The 21,149-nt window shown below is 35.9% G+C and overlaps 1 protein-coding gene across 1 annotated transcript in view; it reads right to left on the reverse strand.

Moving 5' to 3' along the window:
• LOC136825207 (uncharacterized) overlaps positions 1-21,149 on the reverse strand; it is a 93,897-nt gene that overhangs the window by 2,587 nt on the left and 70,161 nt on the right. The window contains exons 30-40 of the mRNA XM_067081235.1: positions 19,406-19,515; positions 19,084-19,300; positions 13,065-13,174; positions 12,629-12,743; positions 7,338-7,552; positions 6,761-6,944; positions 6,500-6,675; positions 6,267-6,370; positions 6,001-6,158; positions 1,661-1,782; positions 1,440-1,550 (exon numbers count right to left, since the gene is read on the reverse strand). Coding sequence (XP_066937336.1) covers positions 1,440-1,550; positions 1,661-1,782; positions 6,001-6,158; positions 6,267-6,370; positions 6,500-6,675; positions 6,761-6,944; positions 7,338-7,552; positions 12,629-12,743; positions 13,065-13,174; positions 19,084-19,300; positions 19,406-19,515 — 1,622 coding nt within the window. The remainder of the gene's footprint in view (positions 1-1,439; positions 1,551-1,660; positions 1,783-6,000; positions 6,159-6,266; positions 6,371-6,499; positions 6,676-6,760; positions 6,945-7,337; positions 7,553-12,628; positions 12,744-13,064; positions 13,175-19,083; positions 19,301-19,405; positions 19,516-21,149) is intronic.

Genomic DNA, 21,149 nt, shown 5'->3' on the forward strand with positions numbered 1-21,149 from the left:
AACACAAAAACTTAAAAATTAAACACTTTCTACAGGGGTATCATTGAAAAATGCAGTTTCTAAGGGTATCACATCTTGTAAAAGTACACCAACTGAGTGTGCTGTAATTACATGCACATACAAATTGCACCAGCACTTTTCTCCTTAGTGAACAGTAATTTTCAAAGAATGACACTTATACAACTCTTAGTTACATCTCTGATATTACATTAATCAAACCTCATCATCTCAAGGTCATGTAAAGTCCTTGTGACAAAGACTTTGCAAATGGACATAATACTTGTATGATATGTACAGAAATAAACAAATTTTCCATATCGATTTTACAGTTAAAAGCATGAAAACTTATAAATGTACTTCAAACATTAAACAAGCATTTTCTGCAGGGGTATCATCTTTGAAAAGTGCAGTAACTTTGCAAATGGGTATCATCTTTTAAAAGTACACTAAGTGAATGAGCTGAAATTACCTTTGCATCATATTTATGCATGTACAAAAATAAAAATACATTTTCGATACAGATTTTACACATGAAAGCATGAAATGCATTTTTCATAGAGATTTTACACATGAAAGCATGAAATGCATTTTTCATAGAGATTTTGCACATTAAAACATGAAATGCATTTTCGTACAGATTTTACACATCAAAGCATGAAATGCATTTTTCACACAATTTTCATAAAAAGAATGAAATGCATTTTTCACAGATTTTAAAAGCATGAAAACTTGTAAATTACTTAAAAAATTAAACACCCACTTCTGCAGGGTTTCTCAAGAATTTCGTGTGTGAAAAAATCGCGTATGCCCATCAGTTAGGTTCCAGTGAAAAGTTCGTGTGTGTGTGAATTCGTGCAACTCGAATCGTGTAAGATCGAAGTATTACTGTATAATATGGTTCGGATTCCACAATAAGCTGTAGGTCCCATTGCTAAGTAACCAACTGGTTCTTAGCCACATAAAATAAGACTAATCCTTCGGGCCAGCCCTAGAGAACTGTAAATCAGCTCAGTGGTCTGGTAAAACTAAGGTATACTTAACTTTTTTTTAATACTGTATGTTAACAAAGAAAAAAACACCTTCCTGGTGATCTGAGATAAATTGCTGCAAAAGCACCTATCATCAGTTAAATTATCAGTATGAAATTTTTAATCTGTTACATGTACAACTGCCCTTTGTACCATCCCAAAATTACTTTGGTATTCAAGAACGTATTATAAAATAATATTACCTCAGTGCACTAACAGTCTACACACTATTAGGGAATAAAAATAAATTACACTACCAGGCTGAAATGGATTTTGGAAAGATTGTTAATACTCACACAAGCCCCAGCAAGGCACTAAGAGTTGTACATTCTAAGGTTAAAAATATTTACGGAAGAAAAATGCAGAATCCCAAAAGAAAAGTATCCAGCTATCTGTTACTTTTACACTCACCTCTCTTGTGTAAGTATTCCAGACATACAACTCTGACTTCGCTGAATAAGGATCAACGTGATTTTCTGCATCATAGTTATTCGTCACAAGTAGGTACCACTGCCTGCCAATCTGTTGGAGAGAGTATAATCTGAGCAGACTGCTAAACCATTTAACATGCCAATGTCATGAAAATTGGCCTTTACTTTTGTAAGCTATACCAACTTGAGTGTAATACTTGCCTGGAGCAAGTCCAAGTCTGCTGCACTGCGAGAAGTAGTTTTGTTCCAAACTACAGCAATGGTTCTTGATCCCAGTACTGGTGTTAATACATTAATTGAAGTCTTTTCTTCTTTGTTACTCTCTAGAAATAATAAATCAATCAGTTTCAGATTGAGACAGCCTTACTCTAAAGCAGCCCCTAAAATAAATGACAGACCAAAGTTGCTCAGTTAAGTGCCATATGTATCTTTTGCCCCATTCTTTCATTATAGCAGTAATGAAAGAATGGCTGATACAATGAGCAGCTCTAAGTAGTTTAGCAATAAAATATACTGTTAAGTCCTATCAAACCATTATTGTAAATCAATTTGTTTTCATCAAACTAAGTTAATGATCACCATCAAGCAGGTGTTAACTTTATTCCTGAACTAAAAAACTTTACAATAGTAATCAGTGGTAGCTAGGATTTGTCATTTGAAATTTCCAGCCCAAGGCTTCAAGCTACACTACAGTTCTTTACAATTAATGACTATCTCGCATTAAACCCACCCAACAGATCTTACAAGTGTACTTTAACAGCATGGGGAGGCAGCTTAGATTCTCTCTAGTTCAGCTGCAAGGCCTGTCTAGGCCAGGTGTCCATCTATGTCCTATATTGTAAGTTTTATCAATCAGCAATAAATCAATCTGGCCTATGGTTATTTGCAACTTTGAGGAAGCTTTAGTACAACTAGAATGGAATTTTATTCAAATTACGATGGAACTTAATTTCAATATATGTTCCTGAAAGGCCAGGCAGTTATCACAAAAGCACAGAGGAAAGCAGGCAAGCTCTAATAGTCTATAGTATAACAGAATTACTCTGCAAGTTTCCATTTTGCTCCAGTAACATACAAGCAGTGCAGCCAATTTAGTGCATATATATAGCACAAGAAAGTGTGTTGACTGACCAAATGTACAGGCAGTAATGATTATTGCTATCAACTATTGTCTACTTTTAGCTTTAAAGAAAAGTTTAGCAAACAGTATTTACAAAGGGCTAAATCACTAAGCTCTTCAGACCTATGTAGAACGCTGCTGATCTACTATACAGTGATTACAAATACAGTACTGAGGATTTATTCTGGTACACAATGCATATGCTACTCTATACCATTATTTCCTGGATTATTCAGCGCAAAATATTCCACTATGCGAGACTAAGGGAGAAGGCTGCAATTTGAAGGCTACGCCCAAATTTGCTTCCTTGCTTGGATTGTTTTACTCATTCCCTGATACTTGAACCATGTGAATTAACAGTTCATTTACTGCCTGCATATTGTTTGCTATGTTATATTATCCATCTGACATTTAGACTGAACTTAATATAGAATTTAGGGCAAAGGCCAAGCACTGGGACCTATAAGGTCATTCAGCACTGAAACAAACAGAGTAGAAGGTTTGAAAGGTGTTAACAGAAGGAAAACCTCGCAGTTGCACTATGAATCAATTGTTAGGAGAGGGTGGAAAGCTGGAAGGAAGACAATATGAAAGGAGATACAGTAAAAGGCATGAAAGGGGTTGCAGCTAGGGCCAAAGGCACTCTGCAAAGAACCTTGAGTAATGCCTACTGTGTACCACATGAAGTGCATTAACTGTACTACAGTGTCTCCTGGTTACAACGGGCTCAGCTTACAACGCTCCGAGTTTACAACATCCTTCAAATATATTCATCAAAAAATTGTTTCCTGGGTTATAACACATGTTCCAGGTTTACAACGCTGATCCAACGGAAGAAATATGACTCCAAAATGGCAGAATGGTCAAATTTTTTAGGATTTTTGATTAAAAACTCATACAGAACACATTGTTTTCGAGACACCCAAAGGATTATAAGTAAGGTTTTCTTATGATTTTTGATGGTATTTCAGACTACACCGATCAGAAGAAATATGCACCCAATGCAGCAGAATTGTCAATATTTGGTCAGTTTTTTTTAATGAAAACTTCAATAAAAATGCAGGATTCGTTGTTTTCAAGACACCCAAAGGATTAAAAGTAAGGTTTTCCAAGATTCTCAACGGTAATATTTCTGACGACTCTGTCCAATGCATACAATGGAAGAAAATTCACATTCGCGAATTTTTTCAGAGCAATAGTCACCAATTACTGATTATTTTATCTTCATGACTACATACATTTATGATAAAAATGTCTACTACAAAAATTTTTTTTAAATATTTGCGGAAAAATATTTATAGGCCTCGTTTGCGAAAAATTTTAAATCACGCGTCTTGAGGGATGCTGGGAGTTCACGGATCACACTGTTCTGTTTACAAGCGTGACCCAGCTGCGCATGCACGAATTTCTTTCTTATCCCAAAAGCAAGCATCAGCTAACTCTGCTGAAAATCTCAGAAATGCTGAAAATCTCGGAAATTCTTTAATCACTTTGTCGTAATTTTTGCTCTGTTTTCTATTAGCCGTTACATAAAGTTTTATATATGAAAATGTGCGCAATTTCATGTAGAATACAACAAAAATTAACTCATGGCTGTAGCTTTTATAAATTTTGACATTCATATAAATCACGATAAGTGCCAAAATTTCAACCTTCGGTCAACTTCGACTCTACCAAAATGGTAGAAAAATGCAATTGTAAGCTAAAACTAACATTCTAGTAATATTCAATCATTTACCTTCATTTTGCAATAAACAAGAAGTCTAGCACAATATTTCGATTTATGGTGAATTTTTGAAAACTTTTTTTTACGTCCTTGCGTTACAAATTCATGCATCATTTTGTGATAATATTTCCTCTGTGTTGCTTTGATAGTTTTACAATTTGTTATATACCAAAATCATCGCAATTTACTGTACAATACAACGAAAAAATATAACATTAGCTTTAACCGTTTTGCTCACAGCGCGATTTCTATACAATATGAAATTTTTTTTCGCGGTCATGTATTCCAATATTATATGATTTTTTTCATTTCTGATGGATGCATACTAAACTTCAGGCAATGAGAAAAAAAGGAGCCAAAAATGAACTCAATCTTAAAAACTAAGCGTCTCTCTCTCTCTCTCTCTCTCTCTCTCTCTCTCTCTCTCTCTCTCTCTCTCTCTCTCTCTCTCTCTCTCTCTCTCTCTCTCTCTCTCTCTCTCTCTCTCTCTCTCTCTCTCTCTCTCTCTCTCTCTCTCTCTCTCTCTCTCTCTCTCTCTCTCTCTCTCTCTCTCTCTCTCTCTCTCTCTCTCTCTGGTAAAATGAGGGTTTTTTTATGAGAGACTCAATAAAAATGCAAGTTACGTCATTTTCAAGATACCCAAAGAATACTCAAAAAATTAAAAGTAAGGTTTTCTTATGATTTTTGACAATTATTTCGGCTTACAACTGTTTTCGACTTACAAAATGGCGTCAGAATGGAACCCACGTCTTAAACCAGAGATTGCCTGTACCCCCTTACGGATGAAATTTAGACTGGTACACTGCCAGGGCATGAAAATACCTGAGACTGGCTGTAACTAAAACAGCCTTCAATGCTGCTTCAAAGATCCTTTGCAGATATCAATATAGTTTACGAATATAAAGATCCTGCCTAGAGCACATTTGGACTCAACACACAAGAAATAATGTTTGATGGGCTAGCGTCAAGAATGGGTGACAATTCCAAAGAAATGGCAGAGGAATAGTGAGAGAGCAACTCGGAAAGAACTCAGATTTCTGAAGTTTAAAGATGGCTATTAGCAAAATGGATTATGAAAGGAGGCAACTTGCTTAGACACTAACTAGTACACACACATTACCAGAATTTGGGGCACTAAAAATCTGTGACTCGGCAGCAAAGAAATATTAAATGGTTTAAAGAGCCAATTTTTTTTTTGCTCTTTAGTAGTAGGATACTACAGTTCAACATCCCAGAGATTCCTTCCATTCTTTCCACTAGTATTCCCATCTCCTGGTCTAAGGCCTATACAAAGAACTCTTGCATCATCTATACACTGTACCTATGACCAAATTCATCTATCATTCCTACTTGCCTAAATTGTCACATCCCCTACCATTCAATTGTTTTTTGTCGTCATTACTAATGGTTATGGATTACTTATAGTGTACCTATGATGTAAATATTTCTTTACTGCATTACTAATTATGTTTATAGCCTACCTATTCTAATCACCGCACCACAAAAACTGTTATAATTAAAAGTTTATTTAAGCACCTTCCCCTATGCACAGATCTGCCAGGTATTGAGAGATTTCATGACTGTCATGAGATCTCCCTCTTTAGCACCATTTAGGTCAAGTAGTCCAAAGAAAATACTGGGCCCTTAAAATAAAGTGATTCTACTAAAGTTTGGATTGAACAAATTAATTTTTACCATCAAGAAATTGGGACACTGTGACAATGTAGCTTTTCCCATCCACAACGAACAGGCCAGAATCTGCAATCAAACCCAAACTGAGCCTCTGGACAAAACCACTGCTGCCATCTGCATACACCACCCTCACTTGTGCTCCTGGAACACCTTCGAAACACCTGTTAAGACAATAGTATCAACACTGAATTGTAGCACTATACCTGAAGAAAACTCTTGGTTATGTATTATGTCATCCAACTTATAAAATATGAAAAGCAACCTCTTACCCTGAGTAAATAGCAATGAACAGATTTGTTGACACGGCATGTCCTAGGATGTTAACTTTGTAGCCCAGTTGAACATAAGGTTTGAGACCAGCATTAGCAGTGACCTTTGATACAGAATTTAGATTTATGCCTTTGTAAGTTAACAGATCACAAGAGTTATTTACTTTGATTTGAAAACATTCAGTAACTTTCATATTTCAGGTTTAAGGTGTCTAAGCTCATCTAATACCCACCTCATAATAATAGCACTCAGCATTACAGCCACATTGCCTTCCGGACGGGCAACTTGTTATTTTAAGATATAGCCCTGGACCCACTTCAGGTATACGTCCAACCCACAATGAACCAGTGACATTTGTATCCTTACGGAACTTGAGCCTTTCTAGGTATGACAATGCAGCATACATTTCTGAAAATTTTTAAATTATACACATTTACATCATGCAAAACTGTAAAAGCTCCATAAATATTGCATGGCATAAAACTCAACTTACCTCTAGCACTTTCATAGTTTTCTACAGTGATGCTACCAAACTGGCTGCGAATTTCATCAATCCTCAAATATTGCCTAATCAGCAGATCCGAGAGGTTATTTGTATTCAGTTCTGATAAATCAAAGCCATTTACTTTACCATCAACGAACACATCAACTGTTGAAGTTACCAATGAAGTAAACGTCTGCAAGAAAATTTTTGAATCATTTTCATTACCTTATCTTAAAGTTTAAAATGTTAGCTTATCAATCACTTCAGCTTAGTTATTTACTACTGGATGTATTATATGTGCTGTATTGCATTATAGTACATGGAAAATTTAAATTACAGCTTTCTGCCCCTACCTTATACAAGCAATACTTCACCAAATATTTCCTTAAAACAGAAAAATATACCTGCTACAATTCAAAGGTGTTTATTATTTGTGAAAAATTTTGGCAAGGAGATTGCAGTTAAGACTGAAGTTCAAATTAATTTTTATCTATTACAGGTAAAGGCTTTATTCATGAATGCTCTGTTTAAAACTATAATCAGGAACGCTTTGTATTTTAAAATGTATAAACAGATTATCACTTACCACTTCATAATTAATGATACTATCAACATCAGTTCTGACTATAGATCTGTTTAATTCATTAATATCTATGCCATTAATAGTTTTCACAATGATGTTTCCATTCACATGCAATCCACCCAAGAACTCTTTCTTTCCAGTTATAGTTTGGTTTGCAGCACTTCTAATGACCAGATCAGAAATTACAACATCATTGATTTTCCCAATTTCTAGGTCTCCTGTAAAAAGGTCAAATGCTTTAGTTGCAAGCTAAGACAAGTCTACAAATTAAACCAAACAGAAATAACACTTTACCAAATTACTCTAGTTAGTTAAATTTAACCACCTTCCAAAAAACAATCTTTAGATACTTATATAAATTCATATTTTTGTTAAAACATCTGCGTTCTGGTGCAAGCATTGCCCTTATTTGTTTAACCACCCACTCATCATCTGCTTATACAACTCCATGAAAGGTACTTCCGATTCTGATCAAGGCCACCAATAGTACTGTATTAAGGGCAGGCCAAATGATTTCTTTATTACACTGTCACTGCAATATCCATCATATAAATATGCCTAGCACCAGTGTACACAAGTATAACAGTCACACAATTATCAAGAGGTAAACCCACTAAGTATACATAAAATATGTCACAGACACACAAGAGGCCACAGAGGTGGTCTAACACATACTACAGATATGGTAGAGAGGACCATCAAAGCTATGACTGGAAAAACATCTGCTACAAGCAAGAAAATCAGTAACTGCAGAAAACTTAGCTATTTCTCAAGTTAATGCAGGTTGCCTACTTGAAAAGCCACTAAATCAATCGTGCCATTTAGATGTCATCCACAGCACAAAAGCAGATGTGTAAAAGGCTGCTAAGGAATAACTTACGGCACAAAATCGGTGAGAAACCCATTCGAATGTAAATTGCTCAAAATCCGTGGGAAAGCCATTCGAATGCAAATCACACAAAACCAGTGTGAAATCTGTGAAAAAGGCTAAGGAAAAACTCATGGCATAAAATTAGTGAGAAAGCCATTCCAATGCAAATTGCGCAAAATCAGCAGGGAAGCCATTCATTCCAATGCAAACTGCATAGTCAGAAAATTGCAAAATCTGTTTCCATTTTTGTTTATAAAAACTTCAGACAGGTATACAAGAGATACACTAACAAAGAATTCACTAGTTTAACATTAGTGGGGTACAGTATATTGATTAGTAGATTAGTATAGGCAGGTTACCATTATGTATGAATGAATTACAGACTACGTGTAATCTGTTGCAAAGAAACACATTCTGAAGGCATCCTTTAATCTTGAAAGATGCCATTTCAAGCTACACTAGGCTTCTCTTCAGAATTTAAAATGAAGACAGATTATGCTAAACAATACAAAGGGAAATAAAAGTAAAATTATAAAAATATCAATGACATCACTTAAGTCACACCAACTGGATGTTTAATCTTTTATTAGAAAATTTTGTTGCTTCAAAATATGAGAAGTAATGATGTCAAGTTTGTAACCACCATCATTCTCAATCATACTACGGGTTACTTTAATAACAGTAGATTCAACAACTTTTAAGTTTGAGACTTCTTTATACAACATTTTTAATTTATTCCAGTTAACAGTATGATTATTTTCAGACATATTAAGACAATGCTCTATTCATTCATATTTCTAATTGATCTCTTATGTTTAGTTTGAAGGCACTGTATACAGAACAACCTGATTCTCTTATACTGCATAAAGATTAGGACATCTTTACTTGGAATGCAGTAACTCGAAGTACAGTCAACTCGGAATTCTTAAGTTTCCTATCATACTCTAATGTCTTACTACACCTCACTAGGCTGTGTATCGAGTATGTTTTTACTTTTGGCAAGAAATTTCATTAACATACTTTTGACTTGGCTCTCCTCTTTCCCTAGCTTCAAGAAATTTGTTTATGAAATATCTTGAAAGTGAATAATTATGAGGTATTTCTCCCCGATACCAAGTGGCCTAGGTATGTTGATATTTGATTTAAACAGAGTATCCATAGATTTGTTCAACTCCAACAGCTGTGTCCATCTATGAAGTTTACATGGCCTTTCTTAGGACAAAAAAATTACAATCCTGCTTTCTCCTCTCTGTTCTTGCATGCCAACACAATTTGCAGTCTTGTTCTTACTGAGTAGAGAAATTTCCTTACTGTTTTGTGTGACTTATCCCTCTTGGTTCATCCTGTCATTTTAAAGCAACAATGACCTTTTACCATTTATCATCAGACTGCCACAAATTTAAGCCATCTCAAGTGATCCCATTATGTAAAGGATAAACTATGAATGAACTGGAATTGCTATAAGAGTACGATATGACACTTTAAAAATTCCCCGAGTTGACTATACTATGCAGGTTCACAGCATTCCTAGTAAACATTATGTTTATATAGGGGAACCTGTTACTTCTGTATACTGTCAAACTTAACATATGAGATTAATTAGAAATAGATACAAACCATGCTCTATTCTTTCATGCATCTGAAAATCCTCATACTATAAACATCTCAATAGCAAGAGTCACTAAAATGGCAAAGAAATCCACAAGCATATAAGCATAAAATATAAAAAAAAATACAAAATTACTCTTCTTTACTGACAAGGAGAACCAGATTCTTAAAAGTTCTTGTTTTGTAAGTATTTTCAATATATATTTTCTCAACACCTGTGACCTAACTATCGGCACAGTAATACCTGTTGGAAATAGGTCTGCATGAATGTATTTCCTTTGACAGTCGAAAAGAACCCCAATATTAAGGATAACTGGGAAACTGTCGATATCACAAAAAACATTTGGTTTGATTATAAAATACTAAGGAAATACTGGCCTTACAAGCACAGTAAACACCAAGGCTCGTAAGTCGAGCAAGACTGAAGTATGATCACGTCTGTTTCGTAAACAAGATGTTAGGCTAACCAGATTCACCTTTCCAGTAACCTCAAGTTATCAAAGTTAAAGCCATTAAAGTAAAGAGTTCCAACAACAAAATTGTCTAATATTGCCTTAATGCTAATAATTCCTTTGCCAAACAAAAATATGCAGGACAGCAATTAGTAGCACAGTCTGGTGATCTACTCCTAACTTACTGCCTGGCGAGAGGCATGAAGACTCCAAACGTAAAGGAATATAAAGCCTACCTGATAAATTTTATGGAACAAACTTTTCACTGGGTCTTACAACGAAGAACTTAGCTTCAGTGGTGTAATGATGATCAAAAAATGCATAGATGAACACAATTTTCCAAGCAAAACCTGGGGCTTAGTGAACTCTTGGACAGACCAGAGTGTATTGGGGAAGATGGCCAACATATGCTGTTGTCACATCTGTGCAAATGGGAAATATAGCCAAGGCAGTCGTCGTTGGACAGGAAGCAGAGCCCTCCTATCCCAAGTCCTTTATATTCTATCACTGTGCCAATAACCACTACTCTGGCCGAGACCAACCATATGAGAATTCTTTGTAATTGGTTTGTCTGTCTCATGGAGCCCTAGAGGGATCATGCGAGTAACTCCCTTGAGGACTCTCAGCAGCTACCAAAATAGGTTTTTCCTACATCCAAACCTGTTACAGTATTTACACTTAGGTCATTATGAATTTCTTTGCCAATAATCATACTATTAACTGGAATAAATTTAAGAGGTTGTATACAGTAAAGTTCCAGGAGAAACTAAAAACTTGTATGCATTAGAATGGTTAAAACTAAGTTTTGCCATGTTACATGTTTTAAAATTAGCCAACCTTTGTAGTGTTAATAAAAAAATTTTTAAATGGCCACTAGTGTGACCCAAGTCACACCAGTGATCATTTAAACCTTAGATATTTGGGTAATACAGGCAGTCCTCAGTTTATGATGGGGGTTCTGTTTTTACACTGCATCAGACTAAAAATAGTCGTAAACCAAAAAATAGTCAAAAATCCTAAGAAAACCTTACTTATAATGCTTTGGGTGTATTGAAAATGTAAACTGCATTTTTATTGAGTTATTCATAGAAAAAACTCAAATTTTTATTATTCTGCCGTTTTGGAGCCATTTTTCTTACATCAGATCGGCGTACGATGTGTCGTAACCCCGGAACATGCATCGTAAACCGGGAAATAATTTCTGATGAATGTATTTGAAAAGCATCATACCCCGGAATGTCATAAGCCGGACCCATCGTAAACCAGGGACTGCCTGTATCTAAGTTGTTGATACTTATATTTTTTACTTTAGCTTTCTTTATACAGTATATTCTTTTTGTCTTTCCTATCTGCATTTTTTTTACACACTAACAGCAGCAGTGTGGCTCAACTGCTGTGATTTTAAAGATTAAATGGTCTTTAAAACAGGTTTTTTTATTTGTAATTTTCCATTGTCGTTAACAGGAAAATACACTTCACTGGGACTAGATTGGTTGTGAATACGTTACACTGGCCTAGTATTTTAAGGTCTCAAGGTTTAAAATGGTGGCAAACATGAAATCTAATACATTAAATTACAGTAGTCTGAAAACAGTTAGGTACAGTTAAGAATGCACAAGCTGTCCTTGTTTTAAAGCCAGATGCCACTTCTGATTTTTTATCCCCCAAACCATTTCCATATACAAATACAGTACACAATGCCTTCAAAAATATTACATTTGATTTAAGAATTAATTGTATGCAAATGAAAATAAACCATACAAAGTGATTCAGAATTAAATGAATGTCACTCAAAGCTATTTTGAGAGGTTAAACAGTAGAAATTCCAACTATCCTCAAGTTTCGAGTTCTATTTCTTGCTTGGCCACCAAGGAATAGTCAGATCAGTGTCAATCTTTACAACTTGTGTATGGTGGTGTGAATTGATGGGATATTGAATTTTGGTTTTAAAGTATATGAATTGTACATCACACAATTATCTAAAACCAGCCAGAATTCACCAATGGGAATTACCAAGATAACCATGGAAACATTGACACATATTTAGCAGGTGCTATTTTTGGTAACTCATGACAATAGTAAATAGCCAGAAAGTATCAATAAAAGAAATAACAAAAAATGGCTCAGTTTATTTCACAGGGGTATGGGGAATTTCTTCAATGGAAGACCAAAAATTGTCAGCACCCTATCATCCAGCAACACATGGAGAAGCACAAAGATTTGTTTAAACTTGAAAACATTATGAAGTGCAGACAAGCAAATTCTAGTTATGCAGTTCCTCTCACAAAATTCCTACTATCCTATTAGTAAGATGATCAGGAATCAGGAATAAATTAGCCAAAAATCATGATTCTTCAACTTACCTTCTACCCTAATATTCTCAAAAGTACAGGAAGTAAACATAGTCTGGGAAGAGTTCAAGGTTATTCGATTTCGTATGAAGTCCTCTAAATCAACTCCGTCTACAAGGCCAGTCACCTGAAATACCCAGAGAGGACACTTTTAAAGCAGCAGTAAAATCTGATCCTACCTCTGGTATTGCCCTTTAATCCAACTGCCTAAAAGAACAGTCATTTTACAAGGTCCTCACCCTATATTTTTTTTACTAATGAAACCACACAATGAATAACAATGCTCTAATCTCAAGTATTTTATTTGAATTTAAACTACACAGTTTTCCACCTGTTCAAGTACTTAAGTATACAATAGTTAAAATTCCACACTTCACTGAAACTAAAGACCTTCATTCTTCCACAAACCTTTACACACAAACATTTTACAATACTTTCCATCTCTTACCTGCAAATCTCCAAGGACTGTGATAGGGGCAGTAAATCTAATGTCTCTCGCCAAAACATCAGTTCTTGAGAGGGCTACTAAGTTTGATACTGGAACTCCTCCCAGTGAACCTGAGTGATTGATTTACTGAATTGCTCAGATTGGAAAAAATAGCACATCAAGTATCTTTAATTCTAAAAAATGTCAGTAAGCAAAGTTTTAGGTGCCCTTATAACCAAGGAGCTTTTAATAAAACTATACCTATCGGCAGTCTAACCAAACAATCACACAAATTTTGCAATATTTAAATTTTAAAAAACACAACTGAGTACAGTAACATAACTGACCCTATTTTATCTGTCTTCCCAAGTACAAAGCAAAAGACAATGTAGTTCAGAGTTTACAATACAATGATACTTCAGTGTTCAGTACTCCGAGACTTCTAACTCATCGAATTTGGTACTCAACACATTTTGATGAGAAAAAACTGTCTTTGTACTCATTTGTTTGTAGTCTATATGCAAGCTTATACGTTGGTCTCGAGACTCAGTGATGCATACCTCTTTCACGCAAGACAGTTTAGCATTAGTCACAGAGTAATGCTCAATCAGTGCAGAATCCATCTCAGTCTATTCTAACCTTTTTCTGTGGGATTTTTTGCTTTTGTGTACATACAGTACATCATGGCTCCAAGGCGAGTTTCATTTTTGATAGAATATACAAGGCTAGGTTTACTATGCCTGTCACATTACACTTAAGTTAAAATTTGACTAAAAGGCCTACAAGCAAACATTCAGTAGCCTAAATACAATTTGTCAAACATTAAGCCGGTCTACCAAACTAAAGGCCAGTCTAATGATTAATTACTGCTTCCTGTAATTAAAAACCAAACACCACAAGCACTGACATAACTGAATCAAGAAACAACTGTTTGCTAATGTTAGTTACAGTAACTATTGTACAATAAGTTGCATCACACTGACTCACACTGACTTATTAAATATCTTCCAATTGTCATTGGTGACATTACTAAAAATAAAGTTAATTTTATTAATCTTTCACACAATCGAGAAGTCTTAAGATGGTACAGGACTGAATTTATGCTCAAGCTGAAAAAAAAAAAATGACGTACAAAACTTTTGATTTTAAAATACACTGCAATTATAATTAAGGGTAAGCTGCATTTTTAACCCAGCTTTGATAATTTACAAAAATGCAAATGGCAATAATGATGTCAGTAAAATGCAATCAGCTGATGTTTTTGAGAATGTGAACATCAGAAGGCAAATGGCCTATGATCATACTGTTCATGTTTTATAAAACTATAAAAAATACTGTAAATCTGAATACATGAAGTAAAACTTCAGTTTTATCAACTACCATTACATACAGTACTTTAAATAAGTGTACTGTACACTGAACTGACTTTCACAAAACTACTGTGTAACAGTTAACAGCCTAACCGGGACCAAATGTTCACACATTAAGTAGCTCTGGTCACCTCAGGTTTCATGCACACAGTACAGTACTCCTAAAATTTGATTAAAAATTGTTTTGAAAAGTCACAAGATATGAGAGTACTGTATACATGGTAAACATGAATTTTCACTTTGAGTGGGACCAGTAACAGCTTAAGGGATAGTAAACCTTAGTGATAATAGCGAGCAAAAAAGTTATTTAGCTAAAAGCATGATAGGGAGGAGGGAGGGGGGGAGAGAAAAAAAAAAAAAAAAAAACACACACACTAAATCCGAGACGATCATCTTTCAGCAGAGTACTGTGTGCCAAGAATATGATCACAATCGTGAAGAATAAAAAAAAAGCTGTGGATGTTAAAGGAATCAAAACATGACCAAACTAGTCTTAAAACATAAGTTGGAAAAGTGTTGTTGATCTGGATAAATGAAAAACAGCTGGTAGTAGTGTTACCAAGGCCATGATTTGTGAAAAAATAAAAGGTAAAATGAAGTTACTATATACAGTGAGTTACATATTTTCTTAATTTACGAGATATTGTATAAACAAAATAAAAGCCCAGTGTTGCAAAAATGGCACTGTCTGGGGTGGTCTGCTACAAATTCATTCATTTTACATTCTTCTGTATGGAAAAAATTAGTTTGATACTATCTTTTTCAACACTCACCATGCCTTCCAGAACCAATTAATGATGATTACCGAAGAATCACTGTACTGTATACTAAATTACACCCTATGCCATAAATACTGTACTTTTCATCCACAGGTTAAGAATATCATCAGCTGCCAACCTTAAAAATATATCAAGGATTTGATTATGCATTACATTTAACAATCAGTACCAGTGATTTAAATTTCAAAGCCCTTTTACCTCAGCTCGCACAACCCAGCCCTTTTACCTTTAGTGAAATAGTAATTTTCAAAATCTGTAAACTCTGATGGTGGATTGTTATAAACTGCTACTATTTGTGACTTAATTTTTTTTAAAATCTGACGCATCTATCATGTGGCATGTTCAGAAATTTAAAATTTGGCCACTTCAAGCATACGCATTAATCTTTCATTCTGTATACTGTATAGTCATGTACAGTTTTGAGCTACAAGCTTGATTGCCAAATATAGTGTTTCTACAATATAGCCTTCAACTGTGTAAGAAACATTCACGCTCAAGAAAAAATTTCCGAGAAACTTCACTGTCAACTCTACTTAAAACCGATGCTAATTCTATTGAAAATCTCCATCTTTGAGTGTGGAAGGAAAAGGGGACTTCGTTTATGATTAATGGGTTTGTTTAAAAACTTTTAAAAAATACAAAAACTCATAAAATAGTCTGAATTGCTATTTAAGGAGACAAAAGACCAAGAACAAGAAGCCTTGGCCTTTAGTCCATAGGAAAGAACACAGTTGGCAAAGGCATCCTTTACCGCTACTATCAGCAATGAGTTTGCCATGGAAGCAAACTATATCTCATTAACTACCAAAAACGAGCATAAAATAGTGGATTCAGATATAAATGCCTTCTAAATCAATGTCTGAAAGAATGAGGAAGAGACTGCTATAACCATATATCCATAAAATAGCAAATCCTTTACAGTAAGTGTGGGATAGAGAAAAATACCAGAGCAGAGCAATTTGCAGAGCTCAGTGTCCGGCCTAGAGACAGCAGAGAGTACAGCCTGATGAAAAGGCTATAGCGGATAACATGAAATTATGTCAAGAGCCCTAGAGCTGAGTGATGAAACCCCCTTCAAAAACTTATACAGTATAGACAAAAATTCTCCACCAAAGGCTATTCTGAAAACTTACATGCTTGAATAGTTGAGGGGAATAATACAAAGACACTTTTGACAAAGACAGGCACCAAGAACCCTGTCACAAAGGGAGCATCTTCTGACTTATGATGGCATTGCGGTGAAAGGCAAAAGAGGAACCACCTATGTACTGGGAGTGAGGAATCAAAGGCAAGCGAGAGGTAATAACTGGTGTGAAACCTACGGGAAAGGAGGTCACCAACATCTTTAGAACAGGCCAAGATCCTCCAAAAACAGCCAAAAGGGTCCAAGAAAAGCAGCATATGACAACTGACACGTAAACCAGTGAGGCCGAGCACAAACAGTTTCAACTTGGAGATCCATGGGAATTCTAGGAATTGATTACTTTAATAAAAATAGTTGGAAATTCATCATTCTGTTAAAACCATACTGAAAAAGGGACTAGACAGAGGTAGCATCTCAAGCATCTCCAGAGCCAAGAGGTAGCATCTCCAGAGCCAAGAGGTAGCATCTCCAGAGCCAAGAGGTAGCATCTCAAGCATCTCCAGAGCCAAGAGGTAGCATCTCAAGCATCTCCAGAGCCAAGAGGTAGCATCTCAAGCATCTCCAGAGCCAAGAGGTAGCATCTCAAGCATCTCCAGAGCCAAGAGGTAGCATCTCAAGCATCTCCAGAGCCAAGAGGTAGCATCTCAAGCATCTCCAGAGCCAAGAGGTAGCATCTCAAGCATCTGAAGAGCCTAGAGAAGGATGTGAAAGAAACCTTACTAGCTAAGACTGGCATATCAAAACCGAAGGCAACATCCACTAGGGATGAAATTTTGGTTGAGGGGACGAGAACCCTGTTGTCAATCAAAGCAACTAATTCTGGCCAGTTGGTGGTGTATCATAGCAGATGAACTGTAGGTAGCAATGACAGATTCAATGAGTTTTCAGTATTTGTAGCAGATGCTAGGCTAACTCCCAAGGGTAAGGATGAAAGTTTCAGAAAAACCCTTGACCAGAAGGAAACCTGTAACATCCATGCCTAGTTGTAAGAGACCCATATACAGCTGTTGCTGGAGCCAAAAAGTATCAGACTGATGGGGCCTGAATACTCAGCCAGGTGAAAGCATTGTTGTCCTGGCAAAACAAAACCTTGGGCCCTGCGAGTTCAAATGGTGGTTCATACTTATCACAAATTGCACAGAAATAGTCCAGCATTCAAGAGCAGCAACAGATCAAAGAAGTTCTCAGAATCTGTAACCAGGTTATAGACCTCCTAGGAAAGAGACCATCCTGATTAGAACAATGAGCACCTGCAGGAGAATCTCTTCTAGGTACAGTACAGACCCTGAAACACAAAATTAACAAATGGTACTTCATAGAAGAAAAAGTTTACACTGACAGCACCAGGCTGAATCCAACCCTAATCTGGCCACAATATCCTGTTTAGGTGTTCACCACTAGTGCCAGCTTAAGGCAAATTCAACTCTGACCCTTCTGTACTTCACTGGAAAGAGACCAATGTACTGCTGCTGACTACTACTTATCAAGTAGACAACTTAAGGGAACAAGACCACTAGCCAGCAGGACTCAAACTGAAGCACCAGAGAACTCCTTTTGGCCCTGAGCTGTCACCACCAGCATAAGCTAGGTGGGCTTCCCATCCCAAAGTCAGTGTAACTGAAGGCAACTAAAAGCATAAGGAGACTGGATAATGACTCTCCCCAGAGCAGGCTCCAGTGATAAGCCATCAATGGAGAGATCATAAAGTTATTTCATAAGAATCCCAATGGTTAGAGGAATCATGGACTTCAACTAAGTCACCTAAGTTGTACGGAACTAAGTCAGAAAAGCACACAACAGACTTCAACAGTCACAGACTGATATATACCTAAGATCAGGTCAAATGAGAGGGTGGAAAGTTAGATGAAACAATATACACAGAGGTACAGTAAAAGGAATGAAAGAGGTTGCAGCTTGGAACCAAAGAGATTCTGCAAAGACTGGAGGCACAGCAGGTAAGGCAGCAATCTTTATCACATCCATCTCAAGTCACCAGAAAACTATCGCTATGACTTGCGGTCTGGAAAGACTGCTGATCAAGGTTAAAGCACTGGCATCCCAAATGAAGCCTACATGCTTGATTGAATCCTTGAATGAAAAATAACATTACAAACAGCTGAGCCTTCCCAAGGGAAAGCAAGAGAACACCAGTCACAGCATACTGGAGCACCACTTGCAGAGGAGCAGGAAGCAAGATCATGATCAACAATGGAATGTGAAATGCCCCTCTCACACGAGCCAACAAAACACATACCAAAACAGAGAAAAGTAGCACGTCCATACAGTGCATAACAGATATGCATCATCAAGAAGTGCCTACAGCAATCATCAATATGTACATTAAGTAATGATGAGCTAGCCAAGAAAGCATGGTCTAACTGTCCTTTTTGCATCTCACATAGTTAAAATCTATCTTATGATGAATGGGTCTAAGCTAAAACCCTTCAAGTTTAATCCCTATAGATTATAAACCTTTACTTAGATTTATGTACTGAAAGTTTCTTTAATAAGAACTATATTGGCCTACTATTTCATCTTCCTTAGAGTAAGTTTCATCACAATTTTCATTGGCACTACTAGTCCTAAGTTTAGTTTATGAAGTTTTGTTTGTTCATAGGTCTTGGATGTTTATAGGACTTCTTACTTGCACAGAATTCACATATTAATTTAAAAATATCTTCAAGATATTATTTACTCTAACATTACAATGTTTCCATTGGAACCCTTCAATAATTTATTTGACTCACCTGCAACAAGATTATCTACAATGAAACCATTTGGGAAAGTCTTCACTCCAGAAATCAAGACTGTTCCACCAGTCTTAAGAACTGCCCTGGAGGCTATATCTGAAATATCCAAACCATTGACCAACACTCCGCCACCATTACGTCCAGAGACTGATGACCTCACCCTAAGCTTTCCAATCCTCAGACCATTGGTGAATCTTAAGTCGCAGTTAATTACCTGGACAAACATAGAAATGTAATATCAAAGTAGGTGTTGTTCTGTACTTGGAGTTTCACTGTCTCCACTGCATGAGCATGCTCAACATCTTAACTTCTGACTTACATTATCTTCATCCATACGAACAGCCTGTTTCAGCAGTTCATTTATGTCAACACCATTGATTGATTTGACGCTCAAGTTGTCTATTGTTACATCACCAAACTGCACTGGAGCTGAAAGTAGGAAGAGAAGTTAAATCTTCATTCAAAGACTGCCACTGTCAATTTCAAACCCAAACTAACCAGTAAACAAATCTTTATTCATATTGTAGAATGGTGTGTTTTCTACTTCACTCTGAGTGTATCCATCCAGACAGGAAAAAGCCTTGCCTTCCCCCCTTTTTCATCAATACAAGCCACTAAAGAAATGCTTAATTTTAAAATTAATGAAAGGAAGTGGTCTACTTGCATAATTAAGTTTGTTACAGTAAAATCTAAAACACTATTCGGTAATAGAAAAATTCGTTATTTTCTGCACATCTGATTTAGAACTTTAATACCAGTTTTTAAAGTAAAACAACCTCTAGATTCATGGCCAAACTAAGAATCTTACATACAAGCTACTGCAAACTATGTTCGCTGTCAACTGTTGTACGAGAGCTCATTATTTACTAATAGTTCAACAAAATTTCCACTAAATCATACACGAATCGACTTCAAACACGCTTATGCATCATGTCAAAACATTCCATACAAGGCACGGCCACTTCATACTTATGGACTGACATATGTAACTGACATATGTAACTATCTAAAAATAAGTAGGTACCATTTAAAACGGTACTATACCAAAAATTTCGTCTACTGTTCAAGGAATAGCCCCAGCTTTTCTAGTTTCCTAGAAACACTACCAAATCATACAGTACTCGGGCAATGAAATAAGTTTGGTATTTACTTTAAGAATGTTCCTCCAGAGTTTTCTGACTGCTATTTTAAGCATTAATGTCTCAATAACATTTTTGCCATTTTATTATGAATTTAAACCAAGATATTATGCAAAACATTGACAACCTCCTTCAGCTCTTATATTTTCTAGCCCTTATGGCTGTTTATGACAGTCTCCCAGAAGATATTTGCTTATGCACAACTTTAATTACTACTGTGTAATTTTATTTATGTTAACCATATCAAGTTATGGTTAGTAACCAGCAAAATTTTTTCATTTCCATTAACTGAACTTGACAGTAACTAAAATGGTTAATATGCAAAACTCAGCCTTCAGAGGGACAGCAACATGTGAGCAATGCCCAAGATATTCTTTATGTCAACTTCCGTAAAGCAATTAATTCTTTCCTTCAACAGGAATTCTATGATGTGTAATGTTCATCACCGTACTATAGGTATTTTAGCTGCCCAAAGGTTCACAAGAATTAAGTTTTGCTTACAAGAGGACCTTTTCTAGTTTCTCATTTGCACTACTACTGTTCACAGTAATTATTTTCTATTTTTTAACATTTTCTACCATGCCTTACATATGCAATACATTTAAACACATCACAGAAGAGGTTTGCATTTAGATACTATGATTAAGACCTACAGCAAACTAGACTGGAAAATGTTTGGTTTTAAAAACTCATGTCTCAACTGAAGACTAGTTTTGAGCATTGCAACCATGAATAGAGGGGACAACTCTACTTAAGTTGTCTTCATAAAAACTTCAGTATCAACAGGGCTTACCCTCTCCTCTGTCAGTATGGTATCACTAACAAAGAAAAATTCATATTTGCATATGAAAATGAAAGTGAAAATTTGATTATGAAGGTATTTATGCTGGCAATGAATGCTGGCAATGATAAGATTCAAGCTAT

The sequence above is a fragment of the Macrobrachium rosenbergii genome, chromosome 3 (assembly GCF_040412425.1).
Source record: "Macrobrachium rosenbergii isolate ZJJX-2024 chromosome 3, ASM4041242v1, whole genome shotgun sequence".
NCBI lineage: Eukaryota > Metazoa > Arthropoda > Malacostraca > Decapoda > Palaemonidae > Macrobrachium > Macrobrachium rosenbergii.